Genomic DNA, 17,705 nt, shown 5'->3' on the forward strand with positions numbered 1-17,705 from the left:
GGGAAGGTTCACCACTGTTCCATGTTTTTGCCATTTGTGGATAATGGCTCTCACTGTGGTTCGCTGGAGTCCCAAAGCTTTAGAAATGGCTTTATAACCTTTACCAGACTGATAGATCTCAATTACTTTTGTTCTCATTTGTTCCTGAATTTCTTTGGATCTTGGCATGATGTCTAGCTTTTGAGGTGCTTTTGGTCTACTTCTCTGTGTCAGGTAGCTCCTATTTAAGTGATTTCTTGATTGAAACCGGTGTGGCAGTAATCAGGCCTGGGGGTGACTACAGAAATTAAACTCAGGTGTGATAAACCACAGTTAAGTTATTTTTTAACAAGGGGGGCAATCACTTTTTCACACAGGGCCATGTAGATTTGGAGTTTTTTTTCTCCCTTAATAACGTAAACCTTCATTTAAAAACTGCATTTTGTGTTCAATTATGTTATCTTTGACTAATAGTTAACGGTTTTTGATGAGCAGAAACATTTAAGTGTGACAAACATGCAAAAGAATAAGAAATCAGGAAGGGGGCAAATAGTTTTTCACACCACTGTATGTGTATCTTACCAACATTATTTTGCCAGTTTACTATTTTGCATAGGGCAATGACAGATGTAGCATTTTGCTGCCTGCTTTAGATCTCAGGCAACAAAATGTCCGTAATGAGGTGTCATTGCCCTTAATATAAATTGTGACTGGTAAATTTCTCAAATCATGTAACTATAATTTTCTACTAAGGGATTTAAATTGCCTGCTACAGTTGCCATTGCAGGCAAAACAACAGTACAATATTTTTGGATGTTTTATGCCATGGATTTAACACGGACACACCACAACTATATTTTATATTATTTTTTTTTTTGACTGACATTAAAGTAAATCTGCAATGTTTAACATCAACTCTCTAACTATATCATATGTATATACACACACATAGAGCAAACACCTATTCATATACATTTGTTTTTTATTTCCCCGTTCTCCCCGCTGTCACTTGCAAGCTTGATGCTTGCTCAGAGAAATCTTCATAATTCTGCTCCAGGCCATAAGTTATGTGCACATGTTGCCACGTGGTGTTTTGCATATACAGTGTCTGCTTCATCCCATTGATGCAGGAGAAAATGATGAAAATCTCTTCTGTAGATTGTGGGTGACAATAACGTACATGCTGTACCCATACATATCACTCCTGGGGTAAAATGTTGCTAAGCACCCTAGGTTAGAAAGATGAGTTAGTAACATAGTCACATGGAAAGAAGCCTTCTGTGAGGGTTTAGTTTCAGCAGCAAGTGCTTCAACATAGACAAATACATAAATCAGGTCCACAACTGTGGCCCTTCATCTAACAATAAATAACTTACACAGTGACAGAAGAAGGTTGTAGTCTTTGACAGTGATGGAAATGCAGGTTTGACATCCCTGATGAACATACATAGTAAGTCACTGAAAGGACATTGCAGGCTAAAAGGTCTGTCTGGTATTATGGATATTCTCTTTTTGCTTTGCAAGTATCCCACTTTGTGTGGCCTGGCCATGACAAAGGAGAGCACAATTAATTGTCCACCCCACTGAGCTAGGCTTATAGGAGCACTCAACCCATATTATTATCCTTTATTCATTACAATTTGCTAACACAGGCACAGTTTAATGTATCTCATTGGTAAATGGCATAAGTTGCATTGCTAATTTTGAAGACATCAGTTTGCTCAATTATTTGCACTTTGCGTCTAATTGCCCATCATTTATCAAAGCAGACTGAACCAGTTTACTGATGTTAGGCAGAGGGTACAAGAAATGTTTTTGGGAACAAGAACTTTTTTGTAAGATGTGTTGGCCAGTATTCCCTTTTTTTTCAACATTAGTTTAATGAATTGGGCTTGTGCTTAGCACATTTTTTGACAACTTTGACTAAATATAGTGAGGCTTGCAGTTTGTTGGTGAAGCCTATATATGAACATTTTATCCAGTAACAACTGATGCTTGGTAATGCAGTTAACCCTGTTGGTAAATTCCCTTTAAGAACTTCTTGTTCACAACAACAAAAAGAGTTCAGTATTTATAAACTGTTTGCGTGTCATGGTCTTTGGTATAATAGGCCCTAGATCGTATCTAATGGGTTGCAGGTTTTCAGCTGGCAAAAGATGTAAAGAAAACATGTTTTTTTTTTTCTGGGGAGAAAAAAAATCCTCAAACACCCAGGAGATAATAAGACCCTGTAGATGTGGCACTCTAGCACTCCAGACTGTTCTTTGTTAACGAGACAAAATCCTTCAGTACTGCCTTGCCAGTTCTTGACCGACTACAAATGATAGTCGAGGCTGTTCTTAATCCATTCAAGGCTTGAAGAATTATTCTTTATCCACACGGGTTAATAAAGAAATCAAATCCTTTTCATTAATGTAATTACAGAGTGATAGCTGACAGCTCATAGAACAAAGTCTTCAGAAACTGCTGTAATAATGGGAACTTGGAATGGGTGGAAAAGTGAAATCTGTGAAGCTTTGCAGAGGTGGGGCAAGTGCAGACCTGAGGAGTTACTGGTTTAAGGGAGTGGCAGTGGACGCATGGTCCTGAGCTAAACAGTTTTTTGCTGACTGAAAAAGGTTTTGCCAGGTATGATGAATCCTGGTGCCAGTTAATGACAGCTAGTGCCGGAGTATTATCTAAAAGTAAGTAAAACTGATAATTTTCTTTGTGAATGTTCATGTAGCCCAAGGTAAATAGTCAGGGATAAGAAGTACATATTTTTGGTGCTGTTATCTATGTTTAAACAAGCTGGTCAGATAGGTACACTTGGCATTGGTGTATTTCATTTTACATAATAATTATCCACAATGACAAATTTTTCAGCGTTCAGGACAAAGAGTAAGTTATCCCAAACTGATGTGTAATTGGTTGAGACATTGGGACATGGTAATGTTCAGTAAAAGATTTTGGCACAACACGAAATTTAGAATGTTTCAGTTGCCGGAATGAGACCTTCGCTTGCAGGTTAGTCATTTAGTTGTTGTTATCTGACACATAAATCATCCAGGTTGGCTGAGGAAGGATTCTAAAAGCAGTTGCAACTTTGCTATATAATACTGTTTCTTATTATATACAGACTTGTCTCTGTGGTTGAAATCCATGTGCTGGAGTAATAACAAGTAGTGAGGAAACTTTCGCCTCATTTCTCCATATTTCAGCCCCGGCTGATGTATTCTTACTATGAACTGCGTTCTTTCCAGACTTTTCAACTTTAGATTCTGGCAGGAAAGAGAAAGCTGCACAGATGTTTCTGTCCAGACACCAAAGAATAAAATCATATTTAAGAAAGCTGCATTAATCAAAAATTCTGTATTGTTGTCATCGAAATTGAAAACTTTCACTGTTTTATTAAAAAGGAAAAAAAAGGATTACAAAAAAAAACATCAAAAGCTGTGATTTCATATGTATAACATTATGTGCACTAGTAACTGAACACAATAGCACCATTCTTTTCTGGTTTGTGACTTGTTGGGGATCCCAATTTATATATGCTTATTTTAAATAAATCTTTTTAATAATTGTCTCTAAATAATTGCATTACTAGGGGGCTCTGGTTAGTGATGATGGGGGGAATAACAGCACAGTTCTTGAAATGCAAGATTAAGCAATTGTACTACATGACACTAGTTACTGTGCATTGTACACAATACTGACCCCTTCTTCTAAACACGTGGTACTAAAAGTTCAGGATACATTTCTATCTGCTTTAATGGATATTTTTCCTATAATTATAAATCTTTAATGATAACTTGTACTGTATTAAAAAAAATGACTGGGTTTGAAGAAATACAAAGCTTATTATTATTGTCAAGTATTTATAAAGCACTGAACAAAAGCATAGATTAGGCATAGAAGGCCCTGTTATTTGTGCCATAGAAAGCTTGTTTTCTTATTGTAGCATGCTAGTGAAGCATTAAATATATAAAAAAAAAAAAACAATAAAAAAATACAAATATTAAGAATTTGTTTGCTATTCCTATATTGTCATATAGGATTTGTAGAGAGTATGAATATCCCCTTTTCTCTAATTACCAGAAGTCTGTATATTTATTTGGCCATGAGTCTGTTTATTTGTAGGAAAGGTTCTGGGCTATGATGAGATTAAAATTATGATTGTGTTAGACCTAATCTGATTACTGTCTATATGCTTTCCTAGCTTCATCTATCATTTACCAGATTTATTTTTTATGAAATTAGGGCTCAAATTATCGTAGAATGCAAGACCATGGCTTCCTGGGAATCCTGCAATATGGTGGGCTTGTCTGAAAAAGATTTCCAGCTGCCTGGAAATGTGAACAATTGCCAACCATGGAGCAAGGCACCATGCTAGTGTTAGATACAGAGTGTAAACCATGCTCTCGTTTTTGTATTCAACATAGTCTTGTAATGATATGTGGAAATGACCATTGAAAAAGTAGTATTTGTATACTGTTAGCACTGCCTGCCTTGTGAGAATCAAATAACAGAAACCCTGTAACAGAGGTGGATATAAGCCCTCATAAAAACTATGTACTTTCATTGTCCGTTATTAGCAGTAAGGGTCCTGCCCTGTTTCTGTGAAGGACTTGATGGAAGGAAGCGATTAAAGGACTAGGTTTCTTTCTACTTAAAGGAACAGTAACACCAAAAAATGAAAGTGTATAAAAGTAACTAAAAGATAATGTGCTGCTGCCCTGCACTCGTAAAAGATGTGGGTTTACTTCAGAAAGTCTACTATAATTTATATAAATAAGCTGCTATGTAGCCATGGGGGCAGCCATTCAAAGGAGAAAAGGCACAGGCACATAGCAGATAACAGATAAAACACTATTGTATTCTACAGAACTTGTCTGTTATCTGCTATGTAACCTGTGCCTTTTCACCTTTTTTCCAGCTTGAATGGCTGCCCCCATGGCTACACAGCAGCTTATTATATAAATTATAGTAGTGTTACTGTAGCAAACACATCAGTTTTACCAGTGCAGGGCAACAGTGCATTATATTTTTATTACTTTAAAGCTCTTTCATTTTTTAGTGTTACTGTTCCTTTAAGGCCAATAATTCTTGACTGTCTAGGCTTGGTTGGCCAGTGCCCGGTTTCAGTGAAGCATCTGCCCAAACTGGAAACTAAATCTACTGAAGTCCTTTCTCAGGTTGTAAATGGGACACAGATAAGGATGTGAACTTTTACTCACTTCCTATTAGGTCCCCTCATACAGACCAAATAGAACACTGCCACGTGTTTGTGTCTGTCTATAAGAAGTGCACAGTTTATAAAACATACTGTAAATATGGGGTTCAGAAAGTTGATCTAGTATTGCTAATATGTATTTATTTTGGTATAATATCTCCATCACTTCAATTGTAGTGTTGCATTTAGCAGCTCTTGGATATTTATCTTACAAAAATGTATTAAGATTTGTTTCTGTGGCGGTTGTTTTTGATACTGCTACAGCATATATGTAGCATAAAGGGGAAAGCTATTTGAAATTTTACTTTATCCTATATATATTTTATAAAGTATAAAAAAGACCAGCAACTCCGGGATTTCTTGTGAAAAAATCAAAACATATATTTAAAGTAGCATAAACAGCTGATGTAACGTTTCGGTCCCCATCGGGGACCTTTCTCCCAATGGGGACTGAAACGTTACGTCAGCTGTTTATGCTACTTTAGATATATGTTTTGATTTTTTCACAAGAAATCCCGGAGTTGCTGGTCTTTTTTATCAATAGAAACTGAATATATTTGTGGTACCCTGGGGGTTTATGGGGTTTGTGCAGTTCACAGTGTGGTCTGCTGACCCTGAAGAAGGTCACACACTTGTGACCGAAACATTGGACCACTAATAAATTTAAGTTTGTTTTGATTCAGACCAGCAGTGTGCAATGGCATTTTAAATATATATATATATATATGTATATCCATAAATAAAATCCGTTCATTCAATGATAGCATTGAAAATTAAAAATACTATGCAGGCTTTGGGGTTAATGTTTAAATTATTTTTAGTAGACTTAAGGTATAAAGATCCAAATTATGGAAAGGTTCCTCATCTGGAAGACCACAGGTCCTGAGCATTTTGGATAACAAACAGGTCTCATACCTGTATTTATTTCATTATTATAATTATGTATAAACTAACTATATCTACCTTATTATTCTGTCTGAGGTATTTTTCAGATGCTTGAATGGCAGATAATATTAAATACAGTAATGCCTACTAATATGGCAGCTCCCATTACCGTGCTGTAAACAGGGCCATATTCAGGGGCGCTGCTGCCATGAGGCGAGTTGAGAACGCAGCACCCCTAAAGTTACCAGGGGCGGCAAAAGGAGTTGGGTTGTGCTGCGGAATTGACGTCACTTACACACTGTAGGGTGTAATTCAGTCCAGTGTCTAGGGTGGCATCAGACATAAATACAGTTCTGGCTGTAAATGAGGTTACCACTTCACTAATTAGCATTGTAGGCTGCACTTTTTTCAGCGGCCATGCATATATATTTATATATTATATATCAATTCAATATGTCAGGTTATAATCTGTGCCAGCTTGTATGCCATATATGCAAAAGTGCATCTACTACAAATGGCCTAAGGCAGGATATACCCCAAAAATTCTACTTACCGACCACTTATGTCAGGCCACATTCTGAGTTATTATTTCTAGTAGCTTTGTACCTAAAGGCCATAGGTATTTGGGAGGGGCTTTATATTCTCGTTGTTCTTACTAGAAAGAGAAAAGTTAAATTCTAGTGGCCAACAAAACCTTGTTTTGTTGAGTGCATGTCCCACAATAGTCACACAGAAAGAGAGAGTCTTTTGGTGCCTATTTCAGTACAGATCTGGTCAAACTCTGTCCACATCCAAATAACAACCTACTGTCCTCAGCTCAGGTTATCCAGCATTTAACACCTGCAAGTACTAACAAACACTATTAATTAATACAGAAGCCATTTAAGCTCTGTGCTTGCTGGAAGATGTGTTGTAGCCTGACTGAACCTGCCGAGTACACCTGGCTCCCTTTATGCATTGTCAGCTGTTTGTTATATCACAAAGGTACAATTGTATATGACACTTCAATACGATTCACTCTCCATGATGCATTTTTTTCCAGTCTGTAAATTTTTAAAGCAATTTAACATGTCACGTATTCTGTGAGGAGGGAAGCAGCACACTTCAACAGTCAAATAAGAATTACATAGACATTTGTATTGTCTGTAAGACACTAAGAATTTCCAGGAGCTGTTTTGCTCTGGGCTAATGTACCTGTGAGAGGTTCATGATAATGATGATACAGTCAGAGGAGGGGCCATAGAGATCAGCACCCAGCCACATATGTCTGTCTCCTCTGATCATGCACCCCCACTCCAATACCCCTTTATGAAGCAGCTGATGCTTAAATATGCCTTTTATTTCATATGGATTAAATGAAGGGAGAAAATTCTGAATTAGAAACATTCATGTTGTGAGAGCAATTTACCTTAATGACAAAGAATTGCACGGCTTAAATAAAAGGTACTGTCAGCTCCAGTCAACTTGATTTCCTCCAGAACCACACCGGCACTCAAATGTGCTGAAATACAAGCATACTTAACTAACCATGGAAACATTTCTTCCCGTCATTTCTAGAACTCTTCTGTTTAAACAGTCCGGGGAAGTTTTGACTGGCAAATTTGTTTCTCAACTTAGCTATGAACTCTAAAGACCCCATGCTATTTAGTGGAATATAACACTGTTATCGGAAGACTCAACCACTCTGTGAGATTGTGGAATAAGTAGAACCCTGTCACTTGGAATAGTGTACCGGCCATATAATTACTTATTTATTTTTAAAAATTGGGTTAAATGTGTCTAAGTGCAGTATTCCTAGTGTCTTACCCCAAATCTGTCAGCCTGTAGCCCTCTATCTGATAAAGAACTACACATTTCACAGCCACACCATCACAGCCAAATCACATGAGTTTACCTCTTCATATTATAGGGAATAGTGCAGCAAATTACCTTGTAAGAAGGCATGTCCAACCTGTTGTTAGGTACAGTTTTTAATTATTATACTTTATTAGATAGAAAATAAAACATGGATGTAAAACAGGCATGTCCGAGTTGATAGCCACTAGCCAGTGGTGAATTAGAACATGTAAAACATAGACCCTTATTATTAATAAACATTGGAGCCTATTTATCAAAGTACGAATGCCTCTGAATACAAAAAAATTTAATTTTTTCCAAGTTTTCGTACTGTGTGTATTTTCGCCGATTTTTTTGCTAATTTGTGCGATTTTTTTTTTGTACTATGCGTTAAAAATTATGTGACAAAATCGTATTGTCACGCCGAGTACAAATGTTTCGGATTCATTCATGCATCGGTATCGTGACTTTCCTTTGGCCAGGTTGGAGCTGCAGAGTGCCATTGAGTCCTATGGGAGGCTTCCAAAATCATGCACAAATGGGAAAATTTCATGACTTTCGGGTCGCCAATACGATATTGTGACTAATATAATTTTCAAGATATTTGCGATCATCAGAAATTATCGTATCTAATCTGAATTTTACCCATGTCAGGATTTGAACTCAGACTTTGATGAATCAGCCCCATTGTGTTTACTTAGCCCAAAGAAGCAATCTTGCACAACGAGGCAATGTGCGTTATTTTTGTGTTACTTTTGTCAGCACGCTGCTTCTTACATGAACAGAGACTATATTTGGCTGCTTTATATATATATATATATATATATATTATATATTATATATTATATATAATATATAAAAACATATTAAGCCATTTTGCTTGCCTTAACTGAGGCACCATAGACTTGATGGAACGGCAATATTTGCTGGTTAGGTATGAGTAGCTCCCACTAATAGATATATGTAACCAAGGAATGTTATTTCAATTTCATGGCCTTTTAATTCCCCATTTATGCATATATGTTACCTTAGGGAAACATATAATGATATTGTATAGTGCTACATTAGGTTCTTAGTTTTTCTCCTTAGAATAGCATATATTTGTATTAAATAAACACATTTTTCAAGTGCTTATTAGGTTGTCAAACAAACTTTTTTGCAATACTTGTTACTTTATTTCCACATTTTTATGTGTCCACATATGTGTAAAGCAAAAGATAAAAAAAAAGTGTGAGAAAGCTTTGTCTAATTGCAGCCAGCGGAAAACAGCCCTCAAAGGCAAATCAGCCATGCACTGTGTTTTTATGACTTGGTGTCCTTTATTCTCCTCTTGGGTGCAGACTCAAAGACAGGGAGCCCAATAAATCCTGTCTCCTGGAATTGGAAGGATGCTTTTCTATCTGTTAATGAGCGTCTGACAAGAACTCATGTACAGGCAGCCCAGGCTTTTTCATCTTCGCCATGGAGGCGGGTATCGAATTAGCTTTGGAAAATCTTGTAAAAATTGTTTTCTCAAAGTTGCATGTCTTTATGTTAAATTCAGATGTTCAGTTTCAAAAATGAGTTCCAGGTTCTTTCATTTATAATAACAAAATATATATATAAAAACAATGTATAGGCTGTATATATGGGCAGCACCTTATAAAATGGTGACTTTGCACTGTATTTACTGCATCACTTAATAATAAATAAAAACTGTCTGCATTCCCTATAGTATAGTATATTATATATATATATATATATATATATATATATATATATATATATATATATATATATATATAATGTAATGTAAATTTTCTACAACTTTTTTTTTTTTAATTTACACCAGAATTTGGTTTTGCATGTTCAGGTAACATGTTACTGCAACATGTAACCATAGCTCATAGATATTGCCAAAAAATAATGGACAATAATTGCACTTTTTTTTTTTTGACTGTGACTTTTCAAGTGATCCCCAGGAGGAAAAACCCCTTGTGACTGTAGGCTGTTATTGCACACCTGAAAATCCCCTGTTATAAGAGAGGAGACTTGAAATCAGAGATCTGAAATGAATATATATAATTCAAGATGTTTTATGTTGTGGTTTTTCATTTATATAATGTATATTAGATAATCTATTTAAAATGGGATCAACCTGTATCTGTAAGAGTTTTCTGTTACCCCAGTTTGCATCCCGAACCCAGTGACCTTGCAGCCATGTATGTTATTTTTCTAATTGCTTTGCATTACATGAATGAGAACTAAAGTTCCTAGCATTCTCACAGAGAAATTTGCTGTCTGGGGGTGCCGGGATACGTCATGCAGAGCAGCTGGGGGGCTTGGGGTTTTCACGTTATAGAATACAATGCAGATTTGAGAGGGTTAATTAGTTGACTGCCTTTTTCTTTTCATTGAAATCAAGCCAGCATTTGCAAGCATACATTATGTTTCTTTCACCCGCTACCCCCCTCCTCCTCAGTCTGTTCTTTATTTTTTTCCCCTCAAACTTAGTATAAACAGTTCCTGCTGTAGTAAGTTAGATAAATATAGCAGAGAACCCTTTTCTGGTAGAAGAAGTTCCCTAAGCATTTCTTAACCATTTTTGGGAAGAATCGATCTATCTAGACTATGAGAAAGAGGGAGGCAGTGGCTGTAAATTGAAGTGACATCATATGTATTACTTCCATTGATCCACTTTTAGACTACAGGCAGGATAAAAGGAAATGGCATCAGGGAGGAAGTATGCCTCATTTAGGCACAGATCCCAGCGTGATAATGGAGTAATAATAGAAAACACGCCACTATCAATCGCTCGCTGCACAAGTCCACATTACATTTTCCCTTCAGAGAAGACTTTTCAATGCCTTCTTTCAAGTGCAGGCTGAACCAAATGGAATATTCAGCATACCAGCTGTAGTGTGATTTGTAGGATCAGCACTCCCCGGGCGCAGTGCAAGTGGCACGGCTGGTGCTGTGGATGCTCAAGTGCGGGCTTATGTCACCTTTCATGCCTGTAAAAAGGTCAGTAGTTAAACGTTTTCAATGGCATTTTTGTCCCTAGGAGCAAACTCCCCAGCCTGGCTTTAATTGTCCTGCTGTAACATATGGATTGACAGATAGTGTCTGCGAGGTGCGGGTGGTCTTTGCTTCTTCTGTGCCGCTCAGCAGATGGGCCATGCCCTAAAGTCACAAGGAGATTTTGAAAAGAAAGTGAAATCCTGTATTGAGTCTCCATGCAAGAAACAGGGTTGTGTTTGCTCCGAGGAAGTATCTCATGAAATCCTTTGTGCGTGACCGAATGTTATAATATACACAGAAAAATGCTGGGATGGATCTGATCTGCAAGCCTTCATGTTTCCGTAACTTTCTACTGCTACCTCTTTTAGTCTCCCTGTTCATTCCATTGGCATGGTTCTGGCCTTTACTTTCTTATTCAATTTCACAGTTAACCTTTTAAGCACTTAGGAGACCCCCCCCCCTTCCCCCAAAATCTTGAACAGCCCCACTTCTTTGTATTTCTGCTGATCTTAATTCATTGTCTTTTGTCCATTAAAAATGTCTAAATTGCATGCAAAATGTTTTTTAAATTGAACTTTAGGATATGGAACGTAGCTCTTGCAAAAAAAAAAAAAAAAAGGCTTTCAAGTTGAGGCGAAAATTTCCCCCAGTTACTGTTTCACTGTGTCACGTTCTCTCCCTTAGCTTTTTTCCTTCACATTTACATTTCTTCTCCCTATGTCACTGTGTTTTGCATTGGAACAAATGAACGTAAATGTCTGTAAAAATCCCATTTGCTTCGGACAGGTTCATATATCTCTGAGATGACATAACTTGTGTAAATTTATAAAATGGGCAGTTTTTCAGTTGCATCACAAGAATTATACAGTTTGGGAAAGAAACTAAAATTTAATACATATTGTTTATCCACTGGACATTATATAGAGAGAAATAATACGTTTTTTTGATGGATAGTGGTATGGCTGTATACGTGCATCTAATGTTTTTTTGTTCTAATCACTTCACATTACAAGCCCTTATCCCACCCAGGCTGTCTCTAATATAGGAATGTTTTTGTTTATTTTCCCCATAAAAAGAAGGTGCGTGCGACCTTCCGTGCAACCCCAACAAAACTGTGTTGCGAGCATTCATTAATGGGGCAGAATGTGTTTGCATACACAGGTGCTTTCTGGAATTTACTTTTCAGCTGAATAAAATAAGCAATTTTTGTTTAAAGGGAAAAATAACAATCCCCCCATGAGAAGAACGGGCCATTTGAGGAAATGTTAAACAGACAGTCACGCTTTGTTTGGATGGGATGGGTGGCTCATTATTATTGCTGTAATTTGTTTATAAAACTAATTGAATGTTCCCATTCCACAGTAAAATCCATATAGAAGAGAGGGTCCTGCCCCCAAGGACTTCTACTGAGGCCTGAAAGTGAGGTTCAAACACTGTTAAACTACAGCTCCCTGTATCTCCCTAACAAAATTCCGACACCTGAAGGGTTGCAGGTTGCTCATCCCTGCCTTAGATTACCAATGTCTGCCCTAGCTGTGAATCAAGGACAGAATGTAAACTGCCATGACTCAGCCTTGCATCCCTCTCATGACATTCTGTGACATTTGTATGTAAAGGTTTTTGAACTGCTGAGTCATTTTTGGCCTCATTAGAGATGGATTAGAATAATACTCCTCAGGATGATACAGCAGTATGTGGGATGCCATCAGCTGTTCTGTGTGCAGGTTATTATTTTAATGCATGAAACTCTAATTACAGGAACATATCTGTTCATTACAGAGTATTATATGGTGTGTCTTATCATAATTAATTTATATAGTCCCAGCAAGGTACCCAGCACTTTACATACAATTATAACAAACAGGGGTTTTACTACAATTTAATAAACTGGTAACAGAATAAAAAAAAGATCCATTTATGGGTAAGAACATTTGTTGTGCAACACTAGAATTTCTCAGAACCACTTATACCTGACATTCAGTTAAACTAGATGGTAGAAGTGTTCAGTCTCGCAAATAGATGAAATTGCGGGGGTAAGGTAAATGTACTTTTGAAGTCTGATAAAAGTCATATTAAGTCAAAATAAGGAGCTGGAATTACCATTGTCAATTCAGGAGTCACTTCTTTATAATTCTATTTATTTCAAAATAGAATGATTGATGATGATTCAGCCACACCCAAGGATAATTCCATTATTGCCCAAGCACTGTCTGTCTGGCCTAAAAAAATAGGAACAAGCAATTGTACAAAGTTATAGTGTATGCTTAAAACCCTCCTGCTCTACAGGCTGAACGCTTAGGACAATAAGGGACATTAGGGACAGCCATTCTATTTTACAGAATGTGGGCCTTTCCACACGTACTAGTGGGACTTGGGCCTCACCCTGGAGCATAAGGAGCACATTCGTCACTTGAATTCCTGAAATAAGTGGCACAGAATTCCACAGTGTGTGTCTGGGCAACTTGTTTTGACCAGACAGATAGCTCAGATAACACTTTTTTTTAAATGAAAAACATTTTTACCAACCAACTTAAAACATTTATTTTGACTTATATGTACAAAATGTTGTTAAAATTTGATCAAATAAAAGATATCTTTGTTTCTCTTAGAAAAATACAGTTTTAGTCATAAAATATTTCTCTTTGATTTTTGCATGCTTCATAGCTTCAATTTCTTTTTATTACAATGGTGTACAGGTACCGGACCTGGGGTTTACCAGATAAGGGGTCTTTCTGTAATTTGGATCTCTTAATACCGTAAGACTTGAGGCTTAAGTGTACTAAAAAAATCATTTAAACATTAAATAAACCAAATAGGATAATAATGGTTAATTATACCTTAGATAGGATTAAGATCGAGTTGCTGTTTTATTATTACAGAGAAAAAGGATATCATTTTAAAAAAATTATTTGCTTAAAATAGAGTGTATGGAAAATGGTCTTCTCGGAGTTCAGAGCCAGAGCTTTCTGGATAATGAATCCCATTCTTGTATAAGGGAAAAGTGATGATAGAAATGTTAATTCAGTCTGCCATGTATCTAGGCTGTGCAGCAAATAGATTAAATCAAAAAGTTTTTATTTCTTTGGCGCAAGAGGTCATTTCTGCATATAAAAACACTTTATATGTGGTAGCAAACATTTCATCATCAACCTGGGCAGTAACTGCTAAGAACGTGATATAAATTTGTTATGGTTAAGCATTCCAGTAACCAAATCCATTTTTTTTGTAGATTCTCCCAGAGCAGCTGGTATTGCTCCTTGACTTACTGCTGGAGGAGAGACCCTTATTGCCCAGGACCCTGCGATGCTTAGAGAACACCTACAGGTTGCGGAATCAGGATGCAGAGGTAATTTATTATAGCAAATAACCCCTGAGCATGCTGGGAACCACAATTTAAAACAGCTACAGAACTCTATTTGTCTCAGCTGAGTTTAACCCACTTTTCTGTATCTGTGTTTATGCTGAGTGGTGCACTACAACTTATATACCCTGAGACAAAGGGAATATTAAGGTCGATGGGAAAAGCAGGGATTAGTAAAAGTGTACTCATCATTTATTCTTAGAACCTTCCTGATGGAAAATGTTGATTGACCTCTTCAGGATATGGAAGTGCTTGATAGTGCCTGCAAGCTATCCATCTAATATGCATTAATAATGCATTATGCCATACATTAACATGATCATATTTTGGAACATTATCATTCTTAAGCATTGATTAATGGGAATGTCAGGCCATTTACCAGGATTCATTTGAAGTCTTGTGGATTTGAGATTTTGAAGGTGGAATAGTGAAATTCTGGCTCCTCGGGTTATTTGGAACCCTTCCTGTTCTGTCACTGTTAAAAAGCAGGAATAATGATTTGCCTCTTTATAGGTTAAATATACTGTAATCATAAGCAGTGCTTGCACATATGTTATATAAGTATTGTTAGTTTCCTGTAAATTTGTTGCTTTTCTCAGACCCGTGTATGTCTCTTTGGTGTGGCAATTTCCAATGGTTAAAAAATGACAAGCTTTCGTTATTGTCTTTGGAGAATGCTTCAGCCAAACAATATGGCTGCTCCCACTAATATATATATTAAAGCAAATATAAAGTGAAATATACACCACAAGAAAAAACTTGTCATGACCTTTGACAACTGACTTCTTATTATTGATAACTAAAAAAAGCCCTTCTTAGTAGAAATAGTAACATTTTCAGTACTAGACTTATGTTGACTTTCCAAATGCATTTAGTTAACACAAGTTTATACTGAAAATGGGATTGGCCTGTGCATATCCAAAGTGAGTCAGCTGCTAGCAGAAGATTGATTGCTAATGCTGATCCAGAATGGGTAGTGCCATGGTGCAATGGTTAGCACTGTTGCCTTGCAGCTCTGGGGTACTGCGTTTAATTAAAACTTTGGCACTATCCACACTCCAAAACTTACAGGCACGTTTGTTTGCTCCTGCCGAAACCCTGACATGTGGGACTAATACAATACTAATGCTGGGGTTGCATGTAATGATACACTAAAAAATAATGGCTCAAATTCAGAGGTATGTTGACTTGTAGGTGTCTGTGCTCATGGGGATTGCCCATCGAGTTGGACAGGGTAGAGGAGTATCCCTTTGAAGCATAGCTGCTGCTAGTTCTATTTCAAGAGGAGCTGGAAAAGCAAGGGCAATGTTGCCTAGCAAACAAATATAACCCCTTGCTTATCAGAAGAGAGCTAAAAAGAACACCATTCTGTCTGACAGGGCAGGGAGATATGTGGTAAACGTGTCCTAAAAATAAATGATTGGAGCGACAGTGTTTGGGTTTCCTATCTTACTCTAAGATTTAAAGGGACACTGAAGTGAAGTTTTAGAGAAGGAAGCTATAAATTGTCAGTTGTCCACATGATTTAAAAATCTTTCTTTTTTGTTATGTTTTCTTTCTCCCTGAGTTAGTCATAGAGAACTTTTAGAGATGTATGTATGTATCCAGCTGTTGCAGAACCGTGACTTCCATTTTTGCCAGTGGTGTTTGCTAGGAAAGTACATTGTTTCCATAATCCACAGTCCCTGTGCTTGGGGGACCATTGGCATGGGCAACATTTTTCTTTTCTCCACCCAAACTTGGGGCATATCGAAATGACAGTGCCAACTACTACTGACTATACTGTATTTATTCTAACATAGTAAATAATACGAAGTTTTCCAGTTAAGCATTATGCTAACTGTGCACATTGCAAGTTACAAGTATTGTCTGAACATTTTCCATATAAGCATTTCAAGAAATTTTTGAGCTAGCACTTATGGCTGGCACAGTGGTTTGTGCGTCTCTAAGCCACAGGGCTTTCTTTTTTTGGTTGAATCTTAGGTCTCTGATGCATGAGGCATCATCATGTTTTTGACATTGGCCAGCCACCCATAACACTTTCAATTCATATTAATAGAAGTAGAAACAATCTAGCCACCTCCTGTGCCATTATATTGCAGGCAGTATGGCAAAATCTCCAACAAGATCCAGCTAGCATTGTTTATTGTCTGTATTTTTAGGGTCTTTCTCGTACTTCAGGTTTATGTAGGAGAGCAAATAGGCGTTGTCCTCAAATCTCATTTTAACTGGCCTTCAAGCTCAGCCCTCTCCACCCAACTTCCTGAAGGGAAGCTTCATATTTTGGGAACTACTGCTCTAAAGCACTGGTTCCCAAAATGTAGGGCCAAAACCCCTGGCTGTAGAATTTACGGCTAGTCAGTTGACTGAGCTTGCTGGGAGTTGCATTCCTTAGCGAGTAGAGGACTGAGAGTTTAACATGCTTGTAGTGTGTAAATGTTGACAGCACAGACGCATAACAGTACAAGTAAGGCAGTCACAACGCCGAGTTTCTCCCTTATTTTTAACTCTGGCTGACTCATGGCTGTGCTGATAAGTTCATAGGGAAGCAACTACAAAATGGAAGAGCCAGCGATCCCTCCTGGAAGCAAAATATCCTTATAGGGCAAGAGAGATCTGCTTAATTTTATTCCTGCCTTTTCCACATTGTTTATATGCATTTACACATGCCAGACAGTTATTTTTAATTATTATGCAAACATAGTTTCACTATATATAGTAATTACCATGTATTTTCATCATGGCCAAATACCAATGAAATGTCATTTCTATAAGAGGGAGAGAGAACAGCAACGAGAGAGGAAGGATCAAAGCCCGGACTCTCTGTGAGAGTTCTAATCCGCAAAGTAGGGACTTAGCTGCTCCCCCTTCTCTAAAATCAAACCAAAGTGGCCTGTCTGATTCTCACTAGCCAAACTGTCAGTAAAGTGTGTGCATATTCTCCTAAGGATAGCAACACGGTGACCTTTCCAAAGGGTATATCTGAGCTTTCATCTTATCAGGCAAGGTGATAGCAAGGACTTTTCCAGACTTCAGAATTGAAGCCTAGATAACATTGTTTGCAATTCAGTGACTTTATGTAAACCCAATCTATACCTCTGAAAGAATACTATCTCAGGATGGAGACTTTTAAACCCATATCACTAGGTATATCTCTGTCTGCTCAACTGGAGAGTACAGCTGGGAGAAAAACACACTGCTTGCAAATGTGGCTTGAGGCAGATTGCTGCCAAAATGGTCTTCGATTGGATCTGTAAGAGAAAAATGACATTCCAAAATGGACCGTAAAAGCATTATTCTCTTTCCCCCTGTCAGACTTTTTTGATCTTGTCTGGCCCCTTAATCCACCCTTTGCCTCTGCACCTATATCAGATTATAAAGCATAAGACTACAGTGCCATATATAGAATACCAGGGTAGCTATATATATATC

The 17,705-nt window shown here is 37.3% G+C and overlaps 1 protein-coding gene across 3 annotated transcripts in view; it reads left to right on the plus strand.

Moving 5' to 3' along the window:
- Positions 1–17,705, plus strand: part of aopep (aminopeptidase O (putative)) — a 199,960-nt gene that overhangs the window by 162,338 nt on the left and 19,917 nt on the right. For all 3 annotated transcript variants that reach the window (XM_018089437.2, XM_012971565.3, XM_012971569.3), the window contains one exon: positions 14,142–14,258. In XM_018089437.2, coding sequence (XP_017944926.1) covers positions 14,142–14,258 — 117 coding nt within the window. The remainder of the gene's footprint in view (positions 1–14,141; positions 14,259–17,705) is intronic.

Source organism: Xenopus tropicalis, chromosome 1, assembly GCF_000004195.4.
Source record: "Xenopus tropicalis strain Nigerian chromosome 1, UCB_Xtro_10.0, whole genome shotgun sequence".
Classification (NCBI taxonomy): Eukaryota; Metazoa; Chordata; class Amphibia; order Anura; family Pipidae; genus Xenopus; species Xenopus tropicalis.